This window comes from Chelonoidis abingdonii, chromosome 1 (assembly GCF_003597395.2).
Source record: "Chelonoidis abingdonii isolate Lonesome George chromosome 1, CheloAbing_2.0, whole genome shotgun sequence".
NCBI lineage: Eukaryota > Metazoa > Chordata > Testudines > Testudinidae > Chelonoidis > Chelonoidis abingdonii.
Window position 1 is genome coordinate 366,397,494 of NC_133769.1, and position 21,309 is coordinate 366,418,802.

The 21,309-nt window shown below is 54.1% G+C and overlaps 1 protein-coding gene across 2 annotated transcripts in view; it reads right to left on the reverse strand.

The window, feature by feature from the left end:
• Positions 1 to 21,309, reverse strand: part of PDE2A (phosphodiesterase 2A) — a 380,823-nt gene that overhangs the window by 113,538 nt on the left and 245,976 nt on the right. For both annotated transcript variants that reach the window (XM_032792466.2, XM_032792477.2), the window contains one exon: positions 14,388 to 14,477. In XM_032792466.2, the coding sequence (XP_032648357.1) occupies positions 14,388 to 14,477 (90 nt within the window). The remainder of the gene's footprint in view (positions 1 to 14,387; positions 14,478 to 21,309) is intronic.

Here is a 21,309-nt window from a genome sequence, read left to right on the forward strand (position 1 = left end):
TTTGAAATACAGCTACCGATCCCCAGAGCCCGGGTCTGGATTGGAACGGCAGCCAACCTGCATGCCTCCCGTCCCCTGGGTGGGCTGAAACACTGCAGATTCAGAAGGAAATGGTAACACAAAGCTCCGGCCAGCATTTCAAGCAGCTCCTAGGCTGGATGGCTGCCCTCATTTCTGCAGCTGTTAATTAGTCTGAAAGGTCTATTTCCATATTAATCCTCTTGAGAGCAGCGGGCTGGGCTTAGCTGATGAGGGAGACGTGGCAGTGATGCTTCGTGCTTGGAAACGTCCAGACCCTTGGTCGCAAGGGCTGGATCTCAGCCAGTAGGATGGTAGACTCAGGATCTCAGAGAGGGGAGACAAAGGGGTAGTCAGGCCCTGCAGCAGAATTAATGGCTCCAAGCACAGGCCTGACCTTTAATCCCAGCTCCGCAACCAGCTTGAAACAATCTATCGCCTTGAGCAAATCCTTTCACCCCATGATGCCTCATTAAACCCCTCGGTGTCGACACTTCCTTCTCCCCAAAGGTTCTGCGGAGCTCCCCCAAATACATCCCTGGATCCTAGAAAGCATCCCCGATCACTCTCTGTGTCATTGGCAGCCCAGGGCAAGGTCTCCATGCCCCAGGGAGGCGCTGATATATACGCAGCTGGACTCCGGCTGGCTCAGCTGTGTGCTGGCATTGCTAATGAGCTACTGGTGTGATAAGAATGTTATCAAATGCTTGCGAGTGGCCGCCAGCATTAATCTCATGTATAACTTCTGCATCCCACGCTGCAAGTTTGCATCTAAGAGTCTGCATTGTACAGCTCTGGGACTGGGTCAATCACCAGACACGAGAGAGACGTTAACAGGTGTGAAATGTGGTCTCAACAGAAGGCATCATGTTCTGCCTGACAAGGAAGGTCCACTGATGCCAGACGGACTAAAGTGGGCCGTTAAAGAGGACAAAAGACCATTGTCTTTTAATCTCTCCCCACGCCCAGAAAGATGAGTCTTGCGAGTGAACTCCTCCCATAGGCAAACATTGCAGCTCCAAGCTGAACGGGGGAAGGATATCAAAGTCCCTAACAAGGAAGAACTGGATCTTTATGCTGCTTGGACTCTGGGGGGCCAGGATTACTAGGCATAAACTAAAGATCCCCAGTGTTTAGCCTGGGTTAGCCCTAAAGGACATACAGAGCTTGCTTTTTCTAGAAGCGTCTATTACATTTTGAAACTTAAGACTGCATCTCACATATGTGTGTGTCTTTTCCTATTTGAAACTTGTAAACAATTCTTCTTTCCTTTTCCTAGTTAATAAATTGTTAGGATTTATGAGCTAATAAATCCCATAGGATTGACTACAAGCGCTGGCTTTGGTGTGAGATCAAAAGTGCAATTGACCTGGAGTAAGTGACTGGTCCGCTGGGACAGGGAGTAACCTGAATATTGCTGTGATCCTTGGTGTAAGGGACCATCTCTCCCAAGGGAGGCTCACCTGGGTGGCGAGACAGACCAGGGTGCCCTAGGGGCTGCCTGTGACTCCATGGTAAGTGCCAGAGGAGTTTACACTTGGTAACTCGCTGGTGAAAGCTAAGTACAGAACTCCCAGCCATTCTGGAGGGTGTGCCTGGGTCTTAACAGCCTGCCCTGAGCTTGGTACTCACACTTGTGAGTCACTTCCAGATGGCTTGTGCTTTTATGGCCCGTTGAGCTCGGTCTGTAACGGATTTACCCTTACACAGCTCTGTGTGGCAGGGCTGATGTACAGAGGGGAAACTAAGGCACTTTAAATACGTTGGAAAAGCTTGCTGGGTGCCAACCTGCATTTTCAGGTACCTAAATACCAGTAAAAATCTGAGCCTGAGCGACCTGCCCCCCAAACCACTGGAGTCTAGGGTAAGGCTATTGGAGATCCACCCTGTCTACAAGACCTCTGCCTTCTGCTCTCCCTCACCTACCCTTCTCCACTGACCCTCCAGCAGACATCAGTTTCTTTCTGCCACCTGGATGCACCAGGGCCACGATCTGCACAGCCGGCAGGGAGGAGAACCCAGCTAATTAATGCCTATTACCCAAGCACCTCCCTGTAATATCGATCATGTGCCTGGCAGTTTGAGGCTAACTCCGTTTAAAGCAGCAGGAGCTGTGACAAATCCGTCCTCCCCCCCCCCCCCCCGCCCCCCGCTGAGTTTTAGACCTTCACGCTGGCTGGCCGGGGAAGAACTCCAGCAGAACTCGGGCAGGGAGGAAATGAGGCCCGTTCTAGCAGCCAGGCCCCTATGGCAGGGCGACTTCTCACCACCAGGCCCCTCTAAGCCGAGAACATGAAGGAGTAATCACTACAAAGCGGCACTGATGGAAACACCAAAACTCACAACCGCTGACAGTCACCCCTGCCAGATACGAACTGGTGACAGCTCAGCAAACGGGAGTCATGCTGATTTCCTGGGGAACAGCAAATCGGACAGATCAAATCTCCTCTTCCCCCCATCCTCCGGGTTTCAAGGTAAAGAGGGAATCTTCATTCTAAGGCCAGAGAGTTCTCCCCAGGGACATGATTTCCTGGCAGAGCCTTCGCTCAGGGCGATGGATCCTCCAGCCCGGGGATGATGACAAGCTGCATTTCAAAGAAATGAAGCACAAGCATTTGACAGACCCAGGGCAGCGCTTATGGCTAAGAGCCACCATCCAGCAACGTTTCATTCATGGTGCCAAAGTACGCAGGTGTAGTGCAGGGGATGAGCCTCCGGCAGGGCCTTGCTTGCTAAGGGTGTTTGATTAACTGATTGTTAATGGCTCCTTCTTTGGAGAACACTGGTGGGACATTAGACATCAAAGAAGGCCAGCCCCTCTCTCCCCCTCAGTTTTAAACCACTGGGCCTGAATCTGCTCTCACTTGTAGTGGCATAAATCAGGAGTCAGGCCCCTGAAGTTCACCTGCATGAGCAGAGTTCCTCCCAGTTCCCACAGGCATAACGGAGCAGGGTCAGACCCTCTCCGCTGAGGCCATGGCTTCAGAGCCAGCCCAGCTTGATGGTGACTGCGAGTCACCCCTACTGGACAGATCTAAGCGGCCTGTGGGAATGGGAAGCATGGCCCAGGGGTTAGGATGCTCCCTGGGGACCTAGGCTCAACTCCCTTTGTGCCTCAGTTTCCCAGCTGTCCAATCTGTTTTGGGCCCAGCCTCTCTGCTGTGGAGTGGGGGTGGAGGAATGTTTCAGGTGCCCCTCCTCAGTGCAAACACACCATGTATGCCCGTCCCCACCTGTATGAAAGCTCCTTATTAAGGCCAAGTGAATTAAGCTACTTGTGTGCCGTGCTCAGAGCCCCCCTGAGTGCTAACCTCTCGATTGCGGCAAGCAGCCCGGGCGGTTCTGCTCCTGGCCCAGCAGCCTGGTGCGGTGCTTGTACCCAAGGAGAGCGACGGGCAGAAATCTTCCAGCAGAACGCGACTGGCAGTGCTGAATTAGGGGCGGGGCTACAGCGCTGGCTGTACTCCTGCTCTGCCTGGGGTATAACGATTGCAGTGCTGGTGATGCAGCGCTGCTCCGCCAGTGTGGCCACCAAAAGCACTGTAATTGGCCTCCAGAGGTATTCAGAGGTATCCCAGAATGCCTGTTCAGCCACTCCCAACAGCGCTGCAAATGCTGCAAATGTGGCCACACTGCAGCGCTGGTAGCTGTCAGTGTGGCCACACTGCAGCGCTTTCCCTACACAGCTGTACGAAGACGTAACTCCCAGCGCTGCACAGCTGCAAGTGTAGCCAAGCCCTGAGGCACCAACACAGTATTCAGAGAAAACATTAAGAACATTCCCTCTTTGTCACATACCCTGATACCACTCTACAGCTGGCACGGGACCAGCAGAGGGCCTCAGGTGACGGGCAGGGGCGTGAGACTGGAATAGGGGCTCATTCTGAGGGCGGATCCTCAGCCTGCCAGGAAATGACCTGGGACAACCTCCTGCCCAGTTCAGCTAGTGCCATGCCGCCTTGGGTGGCCAGGCACGTGTCTCTCCCTCGCTCACTGCACACGTTCCATCGTCCTTCCCAGCAGCACGGGTGGGAGGGTCCAGTCACCCGAGTCCAGGGCCTCCACAGAAAGCCAGTGACAAGGAGGAATGGCTATTCCGGGCCGCCGGGTGCATGAAATCCCATTAGCTCCGGCTCATGTAAGAGATAATGCCTAGCTCCGCCGCTGAGTGATTTAATGTTATGATGCCGCAGAAACATTAGAGGCAACAATACAGTTTTGTTCTGCTTCGGCCGCTGCCTATCTGATGGGCTGGATTTGTCTAACTCATTACTGCCAGGAAAGTGATGGGTTCAGCCCAGGGAGAGGACTCGGGGCTCTCACCAATTGCTCACTTGCAGCCCATGAGTAATGTCAATAACGAGGCCATAGCTAATTTGGCCGGTGGGAGGGGGAAGAGCAGATTTGCCCGTGAGTGTCAGCAAACCTCCGAGAAGAGAGGCTGGGTTGGAGGGGATGGCCAGGAGCAAGGAGGGGGCTGACGCTGACCGTCAGCAAGGAGAAGTTTTCTCAGCCGGGGCCTTGTCTGGGCCAGGTGATGTTAGCACATGCGAGGGGCTGAGTGCAGACAAAGGAACGCTCACTGGCACTGCCTTCGGCGCAGGCTGAGCCAGCTGAGTGAACGCTCCGGCCAGAAACACCCAGAAAACCTGTGGGGTTTGGGCCATGCCCTGCAACAGGCTCCGAGGAGGCCTCTGAAATCCCAGGTGGGCAGAATGCCAAGTCTCGGTTTAAGGAGAGATGGCACCTCTGCCTGCCCCAGCTCCTCTCCCGGCCAGATCACAGGGGGCAGCTCCTACCTCCAGAGCAATTCAGCACAACCCACGTCTGGCCTGGGACCCTCCTGGGCCACATCTGATGCTGCCGAGGGGTGCCAAGGGGCCACGCCGCAGTGGGGGGCTGGGGCTCTTGCCGACGCCTGGGGGTACCTGGGAAATGCACATTTCAGCAAGGGCAGCATGGGGCTCTCTGCTACGGAAGAGGTGCTCGTTGCCGAGAGGCAGCTGAGCCCGGGTGGGGCTGGTCTCTCTGAATTCCCCTGATCGCGGCAGACCAAGCTTACAGCGGAGCCAGCTGTTGCCTAGTCGCAGTTTGTCCAACTGATTGATTTATTTGGGGGCGGACACGGTCTGCCTCCCAATTTCATGCTCAATCAAGCTCATTATGGGGAGGCAATCGTCTGCCCCCAGGGGATGAGACAGCAGCAAAGCAAGTGCTTTGAACCGCCCAGCCCCGAAGAAAGCGACGGGCCGCCAGCCATGGGGATAGGGAGCAGCAGCGGCGGTGGGTGTTCTTGCGGTTACGGCACTGGGCTCTGGAGACAGGAGCTCAATTCCTGCCCCTGCTGAAGACCTGCTGTGTGACTTTTAGGGCCTACTCCAAAGCCCACTGAAATCAACAGGAGTCTTTCCATTAACTTCAGTAGGCTTAATCGTCCCCTCTGCCGCTCCGTGCCTCAGTTTCCCCACCTGTAGACTGGGGATAGCCGTAGAATTCCATTCACTTTGACCCCTTTAAAAAAGTATCCCCACCTAGGACGCCACTGCTCTGTGCCCCACGGCAACTCTGAACACCAGCTCCAGGGCTGGAACTCAGCCCACTCCTGCTCCAAAAGGCCTGGATCCTGCCTCTGGAGTGAAAAGAGAATGCCCCCACAGCAGTGTAGGGCCTATGACACACGATGGGCAGTTCTGATTTCATCCAGCAGGGGGCAATTGTGTTTTTACACACACACACACACACACTTTTGTACTACATCTGTATCTGTGCTTTAACAAGAACACCCTTGTTAGAAGAGCATTCAGTGTCCATGGCCCGTGAAGTCCTTCTTTGGCCTTTCTGCTGCGGACAGGCACAAGAGGGCCAGTTACTGCCTACATGGATGTGGGCACCCGAAACCAGACAAAGGCCACGCAGGTGCTACCAAAGATCTGGTACATCTCAGTCACGGATGACCTGGCCTGGACACCAGATGGGAGGTGAAAAACTGCAGGACTGACTGAGCCCCCTCTCTCATTGGTTCCCCATCTTGTTAGAACAGAAGGGCTGAGGTGCCTGGCTCTGTTGAGAGATGACATAGCCACAACAGGTCATCACCAAGAGCCCCTGAAAGGCTTTGGAGAAAGGCCCAAAGGTGAAGCACAGGTAGCCTGAGAACTTCTGACTGTATTGCAATTCATGGCTTGGGTTATCTTCTCAATGGGAAGGTAGAGACACAATGGTGGTGTGTCAGTTATAGAATCATAAGGTTAGAAGGGACCTCAGGAGGTATCTAGTCCAACCCCCTGCTCAAAGCAGGGCCAATCCCCAGACAGATTTTTACCCCAGTTCCCTAAATGGCCCCCTCAAGGATTGAGCTCACTACCCTAGGTTTAGCAGGCCAATGCTCAAGCCACTGAGCTATTCCTCCTCCAAGGGAGGGATCCAGACCCAAACTTCTCAGAGCTGGTGTTTTGGCTGGGCCCTGTATCTATCTTGGGTACAATCCTAGGTACGTATCTTGGGCCAGAGACTGCAGGGAATAAAAACTGGCTAACTGATAGGTCTCAAAATGTAACTGTAATTGGGGAATCATCACTGAATGGGTGTGTTTCCAGGGGGGTCCCGCAGGCATCGCGTCTTGGCCCTACACTATTTCACATTTTTATCAATGACCGGGAAGAAAACATAAAATCATCACTGATAAAGTCTGCAGGTGATACAAAAATGGGGGAGCAATTTGGAGCACTTAGTAAGGCCATATTTACAGGATGGGGAACTCTATCCTAAGAAGCAGTGACTCTGAAAAAGACTGGGGAGTCATGGTGGATAATCCGCTGAACAGGAGCTCCCAGTGTGACGCTCTGGCCAAAAGAGCGAATGCGAACCTGGAATGCATAAATTGGGGAATCTCAAGCAGTAGAGATGATTTGACCTCTGCATTTGGCACTGGTGCGGCCACTGCTGGAATCCCGTGTCCAGTTCTGGTGCCCACAATTCAAGGAGGATGTTGATAAATTGGAGAGGTTCAGAGAAGAGCCATGAGATTAGATTAGAAAACCTGCTTTATAGCAATAGACCCAAAGACCTGAGTCGATTTAGTTTCACAAGAGAAGGTTACGGGGTGATGTGATTAGTCTCTAAGTACCGACCTGGGGAACAAATATTTAATAATAGGCTGCTCTATCTAGCAGAGAAAAGTCCAACACGATCCAATGGCTAGAAGCAGAAGTGAGAGAAATTCTGACTGGAAACGAGGTGGACATTTTTAAGAGTGAGAGTAATTCACTGTTGGAACAGTTTCCCGAGACCCATGGTGGATTCTCCGTCGCGGATGGTTTTGAAATGAAGCCTGGCTGTTTGTCTAGAAGTTCTGCCCCAGGAATGCTTTTGGGGCGGTTCTCTGGCCTGTGCTATACAGGTGGTCACAACACTCTCTTCTGGCCTTGGAAGCTATGACGTACACAAGGGACTTTGCTATTGGCTCAGTATTACCCGGAGAAGGCACTCAGCCATTACGTAAAAGTCCCAAGGTGGAACGCTAGCTCTCCTAAATCTCCGCTCATTACCCTCTAAGCTAGACCACAATGCCCCTCTCCAGCTGAGAGACGGCCTTTCCACACGGAGGTGCACTCTGCCCGGACGCACCGTCTCAGGGAGGCAGGACCGAAGCGGTTAAAATGAAACAGGTTGAGCACTGTGTTGGTTTGGTTTCTTCTCTCCACAAAGCATGTGCCCCTTCCCTCCCACCATGCACAAACCAGACTTGAATGTCTGGATAATTATATTACACCATGAGATCAGAATGGTGTTCTCTTCAGTCCGTTTGCAAACATGTAATCCTTCTGCCCCTCTGTGTTGGCAGCAACAAGGGCCTAATGGAATCAAAATTAGCTCTACTCTTTTACAGTGGAGAGAGGAGGATGTGCAATTGGTGTTCCAGGCCCTCAAAAGGAGCCCATACCATCAGGTACACACACCAGTCCCCAACCTCTCTCCCTTCACTGGGTTTTGCAACCCATGTCCCTTGTCTAACAAGTGTCACTTAATTTATATTGAGACATCTTTGTCATAAATCAGTCTCCTAGTTCCTCATTCACATAATCAGGTGGCAACACTTTATTTATCTTGCCCCAATAACAAAGAAATTGGGGATCCCAGAGCTGTTTTAGGCTATGCTGGGTGTGCCCATGCAAATATCTGAGATTTCACACTTCCTGAAATTCTTTCCAAACTTCCCATAATTCACCACCAGATGTCAGGGTAGAGCTCATCCTGACTTTGCTTACAAACACAAAGAATGGTTTCCCAGCAGTCAGCTCGGTTCTTCAACAGAAGTGGCTTCTTGTAAGGCCGTCGGTAATTGACTAAGATCAAAGTTGCCTAATTGGCTTTTAATATAAGAAGGATGGAGAGTGCAGGGCAGTGGAGAGCTGCAAAGACTGAAAGATTCAGCGATGCTACACCCAGACAGGACCGCTGTGATAAGCAAGTCTGAGCTCCTTCGTGACACAGGTCACAGAACCTCACCCAATAAACTCTGCACCACGCCTGTGACTACTGGTGGAGTTGGAGAAGATCTTTTTACAGTGGTTTTCAAACTTTTGCACTGCTGACCCCTTTCACACAGCAAGACTCTGAGTGCAACCCCCCCCCCCTTATAAATTAAAAACACTTTTTAATATATGTAACACCATTATAAATGCTGGAGGCAAAGCAGGGTTTGGGGTGGAGGCTGACAGCTCGCAACCCCCCGTGTAATAATCTCGCGATCCCCTGAGGGGTCCCGAAGCCCAGTTTGAGAACCGCTGTTTTAGAAAGATGGCCAGTCTTGATTTAACGACTTCTCATAATGGGGACTCCACAGCATCTCTAGTTGCACCAAGGCCTAATTCTCCTCACTTATAAAAATTTCACCTTATTTCCAGTCCAAATTTATCCAGCTTCCGCTTCCAGCCATGGGCTCTTGCTGTGTCTTTGTCTGTGAGGGGACAGAGCGACTATCAGAAATCTCATCATAAAGGACTTCGATACTGTAACCAAGTCACCTCTTAGTCTTCTCTTGGATAAACTCAGTAGACTGCGCCTGGTTACAGGTCCTGTCTCTGCTAGCTCTCCCCTTCCTATCTGGCTCGGAAGGGCAGTTCTACCAGGAATTCATCCCTTCTCCCATCCTCTGTCTTGTCTAGTCAGACCGTGAGCTCTCCGGGCAATGGACTGTCTCTGACTCCGTGCATGTGCAGCACCTGGCACAATAGGCCCTGATCTCAGTCAGTGCCTCCAGATGCTATTACACTACAAATAAGAGTGACTGGAAGTTGTTACCAGCTGCTGGCTCCATGAGACAAGTTGGTGGGTCTCAGCTGAGTTACTCACTGCCCCCAAAGGTGGGCCCATCTGTCCCAGGGATATGCGGAGGGCAGTAGCCTCCCGGGCTGTCACCACAGCACCGTTCGCTAGCAAGAAAGCAGTGGGCAGAGATGGCATGTGGAGCATTAACCCTAATGAGGGCTAGCAGCTACTGAACTTGGGGCTGGATCCGAAGAGGTGCCCAGCCCCTGGCTGCAGCTCCAGCTGATGTCAACTCCACACCTGCTCGGTGAGTGAAGTTGTCAGACTGCACGCTAGGAAGTTAACTCCTCCATTGCCTCTCGTATCACACACGAGCCCTGGCCACTCCACTGCAGATGGGAGGGAATTTTACTAGACAGCCCCGGTGGGCAGACAGGATGGGCATCACCCTCCCGGCCTCCCCCCTGCCATCATCTGCAGCAGCAGCTGGTCTCCTAATTCCAGTAACCGGCCACACCCACAGCCAGTGGCCAATCAGTGACATGGGCAACTGAAACAAGCCTGATCCCAGGCTAGATCAGGGACTATGGCACAAGTACAAGCACGTCTTTCAGAGCCCCAGAGCATGGTAAGTGCCTTCCAATGCACGACACATGGCCTCAAGGCAGGCATGGTGGGAAAAGAGGGTAAGATGGCGGGAGGGAAGGAGGGAGGGAGGAAGGAAGGTCGGGGCTAAGCAATATGATAATGTGGATACTCAATGAGGGCTAGAGCACTGCGTGGACAAGTGAAGATATTCAGTACTGTCTCCTCTGGCTAATTCCCTAGGCACTGAGAGGCAGCGTGGTCTAGTGGATAGGGTATGGGGGCTGGGAATCCAGATCACAAAGTGCCGCCTTTACAAACAGTTACTCAGCCTCACAGCAGTGCAGGGAGGGAGAGCAGGGCTGGTTTAGACAGGGAAACTGAGGCAGATGAGCACTTTCCTTTGTCGGAAGTGCTCAGCAGCCATCCCAGAGACTGTTTCAGGGTAGCTCCCGGAAAGAAAGGGGCTCCGTCCATCTGATAGGCTACGTGCCAGGAACAGGTCACCCAGCTCTCATCTTACTTCTTGATAAGCAAAATGGACTTGTGCCAATCTCAACCATAGGTTCTGAGGACTTGAATCTTGGACCACCGGCACCAAAGCACAGACCTCTCCCACTTGAGCTAAAGGAGCGCCTAGGTATTCTGACAGCGGTAGTAGATTATTATCCTCAGTGTGTTCCAAGATCAGACACACACTTTACAAGCATATTACAGCACCTGGGCTATGCAAACAAGCCATGGACCCAGTGTTAAGAGGGTCTGGAATAAATACACCCTCCCTTTATTTGATTAAAAAAACCACTGACAATTATCTCTAATTTTCTGTGCAGCAAGGCGCCTGAGAATGAGCTGCATTTATCGCAGCGATAAAGGGAGAGCTGGTTAACAAAGGAGTAATGCGCACTCAAATACCAGGCAACTGAAAAGAACTAATTAAAAAAAGAAAAACACCCTACTACACAAGCCCCTTGCTAACAGTTCCCTGGAATAATTGTGTTGTGTGAAAACAGATTCCATTGCTTACATTGTAGCAGAACCGTCCGTGAAAAGAATACATTTCATCACGCCAGCCTCATTCCACTGCCTTTGTGCTGCCAAATCCAGCCTTCCTGAAACCCTCAGCTCTGACAGATAAAGCAGCGTGGGCCAGAGCGGCGCTGGCTTTACTCAGGCGAGGCGTGCAGGGCCCGATCCGGTTCTTAGAGATGCTGGTTTAAACCAGGCGCCCCACTGCTGCTGTCAGTGGTCACCCCTCATTGACACTGGTGCAAACACGAGCAGGATCTTAGGGCGTGTCCTGTGACACTGGCGCAAACACGAGCAGGCTCTTAGAGGGTGTTCTGTGACACTGGTGCAAACACGAGCAGGCTCTTAGGGGGTGTCCTGTGACACTGGTGCAAACACGAGCAGGATCTTAGGGGGTGTCCTGTGACACTGGTGCAAACACGAGCAGGATCTTAGGGGGTGTCCTGTGACACTGGTGCAAACACGAGCAGGCTCTTAGGGGGTGTCCTGTGACACTGGTGGAAACACGAGCAGGCTCTTAGGGGATGTCCTGTGACACTGGTGGAAACACAAGCAGGCTCTTAGGGGGTGTTCAGTTCCTTGCCATCACTGAAATGCCTGAGCACATACACTGTGCATAAGTAAATCAGGCAGCCCCGTGCAAAGGACACAGGGGTTCCACTTCCAAAGACAGGAGTTGGCTCTGCTCGTGAACGCTTTAGAACCTGCTCTGCGGCTCCTTACCCGGAAGGCGTGGGATTGCACAGCTTCCCATTCGGCGGACCAGATCGCCAGCAGGCGTCAAGCTGGGTAGCTCTGCACTGACTCTGGTGGAGTGATGCCGATCGACACCTGCTGAGGATCTGGCCCAGAATGCAGAAGCACCTGGACTCCACTAGGACATTCTAATTAGACCAACTGCCTGGGGTGGGGGTGGGGCTGTCCTGCTAGCCAGGGAATTGCTGCCCTCTCCCTTTGCTGGGAGGTGCATTACCTGCGCCAGGCGGGCAGGTTTGCAACCTGGGCAGCTGCTGGGCCAGAAGGGAAGAGGCATGAGATCACAATGTCACTGGTTCAAATCCAGCCCCACCCAGTCGTCATCAAAAGACATGGGATGGTTTGTGTCAAAAGAGCAGCGGGCTTCAGTGCTTAGAGGGGGTGGCCAGTCTTGTGGCTGAAGCAGGCCTGGGGCTCAGAAGAGCTGTACTCTATTTCCTGCAGAGTGATCACGAGCAAGATACACCCTGTGCCTCAGTTTCCCCTGATGAAGAATGGGATTATAAAGCTTCGCCAGCCCTGTGAAATGCTAGGTATAAACAGCCTTGTGATGCCCCGGGGGGCTGCCACTTGCAGCATTCTGGGTTAACCCCTCTCTGGGCACAGATGACTTTCTTTTGCTCCATTACCTGGACCTTCAGTGCGACTCACACTCCAGCTGGGCATCCCCTTGCAGAGAGGCACAGGATTCTCCAGCCTCTTCACAGGGGTGGGGAGCCGCTCAGGCTGAAGAATGGCAGCATCCCTGGCACGCTGTGCATTAACCGCGGTCCTTGGAGAGCAACCCCCTCCCCTACCAGGATATGCCACCCACTCTTGTTAGAGAAGAATCCGCCGTGATTACAAGCGCTAATAGACAACTGGCAGAGAGGGAGAACACACGGCTATTATCCCCCGCACTAATGCTATAATGCTGGGAGATTAGGAACACAATAGCCCCTGGGAGCGGAGGGGATTTTGCATTGTTGCCCGATACGCTCTCGGGTGAGCGCGCGGGAGAATGCGATTAGCAAACGGCAGCCCAAGAACGACTTCAGGCTCAAAATGATGAAGAGGACAGCAGCAGGCCCGCGGGCTTCGTACCCACCGGCTGGCAAAGAGACAGGCAATTAAAGGGGATTGAAGGCTCAGCTAACACAAGAGCTGGGGCAGAAACCGCCCAGCAGGTTCCAAACTGACCTTTCCCCCCTGCCAAGACCTAGGGAGGCAGGCAGGTCCTCTGAGCACTGGCCACACAGCAGTAGGAGGAAGGGGCCATTTCTCCGAGGCCAGGGGGCAGTAGAGACCCTGTGGTCTGATGGCGAGGGCATTGCCCTGGGGGTCAGGAAAGCTGGGATCTATAGCCTAGTCTCTGCTGCATGGCTGTGAACGAATCTCCTCCTGGCTGCTCTCGGGCAGACTCGTCTGTCTATATTGTACATTCTTCAAGCAGGGGCTGTCCCTGCTGTGTGTACGTACAGCACCATGCACAATGCAGCCTGGATCATGGGGGGAGACCTCAGTAGCTTGCTGGGGGAGGGGATCTCACTGCAGTGCTGTAACAGGGTGCTTAGGTAGGCCAGAGACCGATTGGGGTGTTAATCTGTAGTGTGGAGCAGGCCTGAGGGGACTGCACCCCCTTTTGCAGGAGGAGCAACGCAGTAGGGAACCAGGCCTCCCGGAAACTGACAGCCACCACCCCGAGATGCAGTGGGGCTCTCTCCAGTGCCCATATTTCTGCCCATTGGGTTGTCCCTGGAGTTTTTTTTGTTCTAGAACATGCTACCCCTGCTGTCCCAACACACAGCTACAGCCGAAGCACAGGGATTCGCTACCCACCGAGCGCGCACGGACCACCTGAGCAGCGAAGGAGACAGCGTCAGATTCAGCCAGCTCCTCCGGGCCCCGGCAGAAAGGCACAGGGTAGAAGCCTAGCTCCATTGCTTGTCATGAATAGAGACATGGACTGATCCTTGCCTTGGGGGACAGGACACCAGGGCCAGCCCAAGCACCCGTTGAAGTCCTCAAGTTCCAGCGTAAGCAACGCCAAGGCTTGGGGCTGGCTCTCTGCGCGTGGGCCCGTCTCCCCCCACCCCCACCCCAGGGATCACGTTTGCTTTCCATGTACAGAACGTGAAATCCTGAGGCCCCAGGCCCCTCACTCAGATCACTGGAAAAAACTCAGACATTGTTAGTGTCCTGCATTGGGTTGTGGCCAGAGCATAGATGCCTCATGATTTACTATCCAGCCAGCCTCCCTCTCCTCTGTGATTCCTGATCCACTGGCTCAGGCATAGGTTAAACAACAGAGAGGCCTGACTGGTGATTTGATCTGTCCCCCTGGACACAGAGGATTGCTGCCTGTGCTATATTTGGTGGGGCTTTGTCTAATCAGGTTTTGTAATGTGGTTATACAGAGAAGAAAACTGAGGCAAAGAGCAATCAATTGACTTGCCCAAGGCCTCAGGGGAAGTTAGTAGCACAGTGGAGATTAGAGCCCAGCCACACCAGGGTCCCAGCCAGCATGTCCACGCTGTGGCACCAGGAGCCTTTGCCGCATTCAGCAAGCTCCAGCGCCCAGCGTGAGGAAGCCTGTATCGTACATTAACCACGCAGCTAAGGACGACCCCCTAAGTCGCTGCCCCTGTTTCCGAAGCAGGAGTGGGTGGTCTTTGCTGCACTTTGAAAGCCCAATGCAAACAGAGCCGCCAGGCCCCTGTCCCCTGCAGCCGGAACCTGCCTCTACATACCACTTTGGGGAGCACGGACGTAATGGCATCTTTGATGACCTCCCGGAGGCAGGCAACGTCGATCACGGAGCCCAGACTCAGTAAGGCATCCTGGGAAAGGAGAGAAAACCCATGTGTCAAGGCAAAGGTCAGATGTCTAACGTTCAGCTGCCTGCGGCCAGCATGGCTTCGATCCCATGGTGATGGGCACTGCAGAAACCCCCAAGCCAGCCAGCCTGTGAGCAGGAATTGCGAGGTGAGGGTCTCTGGCCTGTGCTGGGCAGGACAGACTGGATTATCACAATGGCCCCTTCTCACCTTAAAATCTATGAATCTAGAACCCAGGTAGCACATTGTGCCACGATTACATTCTTTCTAATTATACTGGTGGGGATTGTAAAGCACAGTATGAGGGCTAATGCTGGTTCCTTCTCCCCATCTGATCTCAGACCTCAATTTAGATTGAATCTCTTAACCTGGGGTGCACGCACCCCCCGGGGGGCGGGGGAGAGATGCCCTTTCTGGGGAGTGTGAGACATGCCAGGTTTTTTTAGAAGGTAAAACATTGAAAACACAAATTAAGCACAAACATGTAAGTACAACTGCTTTGTCTCATCAAATGGCTGTATTTATTAACATTACGCATTTTTTACCGATTACTGTAATATACAAACAAAAATGCTAACTAGGGTTAAGAGGTGCGAGAACACATTTTGAGAACCAAAGGTGTGCAGGCTGCAGTAGAGGTTACGAACTACTGCTCTAGGGGGAAGACAGACTCTCCAGTAGACCCCAGCCTAGGCTGTGGAACTCATTGCCACAAGAGACAAAACCAGTCAGACACCCTGTGCACAGAGCTAAAGCCAAAACACCGGAGGGAGGTAGGGTTTCCTAGAAGATAGCACACTGGCTCTAGAGACTCAGAAGACCTGGGTTCTATTCCTGACTTTACCACTGACCTGCTAGATGACGTTTGGGCAAGTCATTTTGCCTCTCCGTGCCTCAGTTTCCCCATCTGTAAAGTGAGGAGAATGGCACTGATGTCCTCTGTAAAGTGCTTTGAGATCTACTGGTCAAAAGTGCTAGATAAGAGCTGGGTATTCTTATTATTTCTTAGACCTTCAGTGAGTTCTCTCACACACACACACACATAAAACTCTGCCCAGCTAATCCAGCCATTTCTTCTACACGCTGAGAAAGCAGCGAGCTGATTATTATTTATATTATGTTTAAATACTTGCGAGCGGCTCAGCGCCTAGGTGACAGGAGCCGTGTCATTGTTCTGTTAGAACTGAAGAACCAGGGCCAAGGCAGGAAGATGAGCATTTATCAGTCAAAATTTACTGCCTGATTCATCCCCTCGGCGTCCATCCTCCACGCTTGCAGGGCAGCTGCAGCCAGCGTGACGGCTCCGTGCCTTCCCTCCTGACCTTCCGAAGGTCTCCCAGGCCAGGATGCCCGCGCCGCCTGCCTTTCTGGTTAGCATCTGGCAGCGATGCGGAGATGAGGCACCCTGACAGCTACCTCGAAGGCCTCCTGGGGTCGGACGGGGGCGTGCCACAGCCTGGACTCTACCACGCAAACTGGGCCGCTTTCCAGAGACACAGGATTCTAATTTAACTAGAAATATCCCCCCACCCAGGGTAGCTTCCGTGGCACCAGTGGAGTTGTCCCAGAGATGAACGTGGCCTACTCAGAAAGTGTTAGCAAACAAGGTGCCTGCTTAGCTCAGAATGCAAACAGCCAATGTACTAGATGGTTAGAAAACAGCCTACATAACGGCCAATCCTAACCTGACCAGCGGAGCAAGCTGAGGCAATGTTATACGCACGGTACCTTTCATCCCAGGATCTCACAGCACTGCATCAATGGCGAAACTGAGGCACGGAGCAGAGCAGCAACGCACCCGAGGCTGCACAGTGAATCGGTCTCAGAGCTGGGAGCTGAACCCAGGTCTCCTGTGCTAATCCTGCTTCTCAGTAAGGACCTCCATTCTGGGGCACAGAAAGAACAGCCTTAGAGCGGGGTCGAATTGCTTGGGTGTGCCCAGGAGCTGGGGAAAGTGCCCTCCCTCAGCTGCACTGGGGACCAGGCTGTCAGAGCAGCCAGCGTGGGGCTAGCCGGGTCTCATCGTCGCACAACACATCCATGTGGCTTGTCTCAGCAGAAGGCCTGAGCCACCAGCATCGGACCTGAATCCAAACATGAATCCAGGCCCACCTCAAACAGGAGAGCTCCTTGAGGCCCCTTCCAGCCCTACGTTTCTACGACTTTAGGGGGCGGTCTCCTGCCGTTCCCCAGCACCTGCTGTGCTGCCCCTGGGGCCAGAACCTCCGCTCCCACCAGCGTGGCTGTACCCTGCCAATGGGGCTACTCCTGATTTACTCCAGCATAAGTGAGAACAGGTTCCGATCCACAGTCTGGGACTGCCGGGTGGGAACCAACCAGAGCTGAAAGTGAACGGTACCAAAGTCCCCGGGGCCTCCACCACATCCAGTTCAATTTTAAAGCAATGGATCTCCCACCCCTCCCGCTGTGAGCTGGCGAGCCTGATCGTGACCCCACCTGTACTGACTGGAGATCTGCGTGACCCAATGGAGTTACTCCTGCTATGCCCTAGTGTAGGGAAGAGCTGGTGCAGGCCCCACACAGCACAGAGGCTAACAGACCCAGCCATCTGTCTAAGTCCCAGCCATGGGCTCTCCATGCGACCTTGGGGAGCTCGCTCCGGTGCTGTGCCTCAGTTTCCCCATTTGTAACATGGGAAGAATGATGCTGGCCCGCCTCTGGAAAGTGCTCGGGGGGTTATTACTGGGAATTCTCCCATCGGCTGCACATACATGCAAAGATTGTTACAAACACGCCGTGCATGCTCCCCAGCTCCCTCCCACCATGGACCCCCGATGCAGGCACCATGCACCCTGCACTCCCTATTCCCCACACTCTCCAGGAGGCCAGCGGGGCCTTGGTGTGATGAACTAGGAATGTTCTTAACGTTTTCTCTGAATACTGTGTTGGTGCCTCAGTGTCCCCTAGGCAGTTCTTAAGTATCTGACAGAGCAAAGGGCCAGTGCATCTAAATGCCTGACTCTCTGTCTCCTAGCAACTGATGGCCTGGGCCCCTCCTCTGCAAAGGTGCCAGCTGAAGGTGTTGGAGACAAAGAGGTCAGGTGACCTCCTGGCCCGGGAAAGGGGCTGAGCAGAGAGGAGAGGCTGAGGGGGGTTGTTAGTCTGGAGCTGCCTGGGGAAGAGGAGTGAAGTGTAGACTGGGGGTCTGGCTCACTGCCCCCAGAATGGACCCGGCGAGGGTCCGGGTTCGCTGTATCTACAAGCCTGTTTTAGACCCTGTTCTGTCATCGATAAACCTTGTTTTATGGCTGGCTAAGAGTCATGTCTGACTGCAGTGGGGGATGCAGGACCCTGTGGCTTCCCCAGGACCCCGCCTGGGTGGGCTCGCTGTGGGAAGCGCACGGAGAGGCAGAGGATGCTGAATGCTCCAAGGAGAGACCCAGGAGGTGAAGACGTGTGAGCGTCTTTCCCTGAACAAGTCTGCTCCAAGGCAGAGGAGGCTCTCCAAAGTCCTGACTGGCTTGGTGGGGAGCTGTTCCAGAGCATCGCCTGGTGACTCCGTGACACTTGGTTCCACACTTCCTCCCCTGATGCATTAGCCAGGGCAGCTTAGCCAGCCAGCTAACTCCCTGCCCCCAGGGAGGCAGTGGGTCATAGTGGGGGCGGCTTGTTTTGGGGGGCCTTGCTGGAGCACTGCAGCTCAGACCTGGGCCCAAACACAAAACCGTAGCGATCTGTAATGTTCTCTATGGCGGGATTAGCGCAACAGGGCAGCGGCAGGCCGGATAATAACCCAGATCTGCGCACAGAAGGGCGGGGGAGATGCTTTTGGAGGCCACTTCCCTCCTGAAGCGCGGTACCCAAGGGGAACATGTTTTCTTTAGAAAAGCTGTCAGCCGTGGAAGCTGCCGAGAGACGGCTGTGCCATGGGGCCCCTCAGCGCGGCGCAGGTTGAATAGTACTTAACATAGTCACTGAGCCTGGCAAAGAGAAATGAAAACACCACCACAGGCCTCTTCATCTGTGCTCCTAAGAGAACACCACGCGTCCTTGTCAGGTGGGCCAGAGCAGAATGCACGTTGCAGGCTCCATGGGCACCATTCTCATGCATGCTAAGGCCCTTTGGCACTGCTGTGGGGGTCCAGTCCCCATGACTGCACTCCACAGAGCCAGGGTCCCAGCCAGCATGGTCACGCCATGGCACCAGGAGCTGGGCTGGCTCGCCAGATCCTGGGCTAGCCAGGGCCCCGAAACAGCCCAGGTGGATCTAAGAGCAGCCGTGCCAGGGGCTGAGGAGCACCATGTGTCTTGACCAACTTGTCTCAACCTCCCACCCTGGCACACTTCCTTCCCTCACCCCCAACACTGACGGGGTGGGGGGGTTAACAGAGGGGGAGGGTGCAAAGCCTGGTTTTGTGTCAGCCGCGGCACACAGCAGGCAGATCTGGGAGCCCTGAGCACACAGGACCCTCAAAGGGGATGGGAACAGGCCCCCGAGAAGGCTGCCTCAACGGGACAGTGGAACTTTAAAGCTCTAGGCGCATACATCACGTGACAATCAGGCACCAACTTCCACTGCTCCTGGAGAAGACCTCCCCGAAATGGGATGGAGTGGAGGTCTCCCAAATCCCAGTTTGGTGCCTTATCCATTAGCCCGTCTGTCCTGCCCCGGGGCACCTGGAGAGGGGACACTGGGCATGGTGGCTCAGAGATCTGCTCCGCTCCCACACTTGCTACGTGAATTCTGAACCGAAACTGCAGGGGGCTTGGAAGGCGAAGCACGATGTAATTACCCCGAGTCTGCTCTTTCGCTGCCCGCTGTCATAGCGGGCTCCTGCTCCCCCACCCACGAGCGCAGCTGTGGAGGGAGGCAAAAATGAAGCGATCCCAGGATCTTGTCAGGCTGGCTGCATTCTCCTGTCTATGGGATCCGGGTTGGGAGCAGAGCTGGCTGTGAGTGGGAATGCCAGAAGCACATGGCGTCCCAAGGGGCAGCAGACAGAGAACCAGCCAGCTGGGCCTTCCTTGCCTGGCTCCGGGGCTTTCTGCTGGATCCCATTGCTTTATAGCTAGGGAGCTGCGCTACTTCCCCCTCCGGGTCAGTGCCTTGCTAACAACCTTCGGAAGCCAGCCAGGTGGGAGAGGGGCTTCCAGCTCTGAAAGCAGACACCAGCGGGTGCCGTCACAAGAGGAAGAAGGCGGGCAGGGGCAAGGGGAGATTGATGAGGCCACATTTCCTGTGCAAAGCTGAGGCTGCAGGGACAGCTGGATGCTCGTCCCTCCGGCTCCATCCATCCTGCTCCCCGTGCGTCAAGCTGCTGCTGCTGTTCTTCCCCAGCTGTGACTGATGCGCAACCTGTTGCCTTCACCAAATGTCACCGGATGAGCCGGGCCAGATCGGCCGCCCCAGCTGGTTCAAATCACAGCCAGGGAGAGGCAGCTCAGACCACGGTGAGATGGGGAGGGGGGAATGGAATGAGCAAGGATGCTGCTAGCAAGCATTGGACAGCTGAAAGTCTGATCTGGTGGGCAAGGGAAGGGATGAGGCCTCAAAAACCTGGGTTCAACTCTCAGCTGCGTCACATTTTTGTCAGACAATGGGAAAGTTGCTGCATCTCACTATACACTATGCAGGGTGCATGTGCCTTGCTGTGTGCATGTCCAGCACCTGGCACAGTGAATGTCCCTTGCAATGTGTGTACGTCCAGCGCCTGCACGGTGAGCGTCCCTGGCTGTGCGTATGTCCAGTGCCTGGCATGGTGAGCTCCCCTTACTGAGCATATGTCCAGCCCCTGGCACAGTGAGTGTCCATTGCTCTGTGTACATCCAGCACCTAGCACGGTGAGCGTCCCTCACTGTACGTACGTCCAGCGCCTGCACGGTAAGCGTCCCTCGCTGTGTGTACGTCCAGTGCCTGCACGGTGAGTGTCCCTGTGTCACAGAGTGTGGGGGAGTCCGTCCCTGCAACCCTCTTCCTGGAGCCCACAGTGACTCTTGGCCAGCCAGTAAAACAGAAGGTTTATTGGACAACAGGAATGCAGGTTACAGCAGAGCTTGGAGGCACAACCAGGACCCCTCAATCGAGTCCTTCCTGGCTTTCAGGGTGCTTGGATCCCAGCTTAGGATACCCTGAATTCCGCCCCACAGCCCCAAACCCAAACTGCAAAAACTCCTTCCCTCCTGCCAGCCCCTTCCTTTGTCCCCCTTCCCGGGCAAAAGACTTGACCTTTTCCCACCCTTACCTACCTCAGGTTACAGGCTCCGGTATAGTCCATCCCCTAAAGTCCTCCCCTGCTCTCCCATTCCTCACACAGACAGTCCCTACTCCATCACACCCTCACTGTGCGTACATCCAGCACCTGGCACGGTGAGTGTCCCTTACTGAGCATATGTCCAGCCCCTGACATAGTAGTGACCATTGCTCTGCATATGTCCAGCACCTGGCACGGTGAGCATCCCTCACTGTGCATACGTCCAGCACCTGGTATGGTGAGCATCCCTTGCTGTGTGTACGTCCAGTGCCTGCACGGTGAGTGTCCCTCACTGTGTGTACATCCAGCACCTGGGACAGTGAGTGACCATTGCTCTGCATACGTCCAGTGCCTGGCACGGTGAGCGTCACTTACTGAGCATATGTCCAGCCCCTGGCACAGTGAGTGACCATTACTCTGTGTACGTCCAGCACCTGGCACAGTGAGTGACCATTGCTCTGCATACTTCCAGCGCCTGGCATGGTGAGTTTCCATCGCTGTGTGTATGTCCAGCACATGGCATGGTGAGCGTCACTTACTGAGCATATGTCCAGCCCCTGGCACAGTGAGTGACCATTGCTCTGCATACGTCCAGCGCCTGGCACGGTGAGCGTCTATCGCTG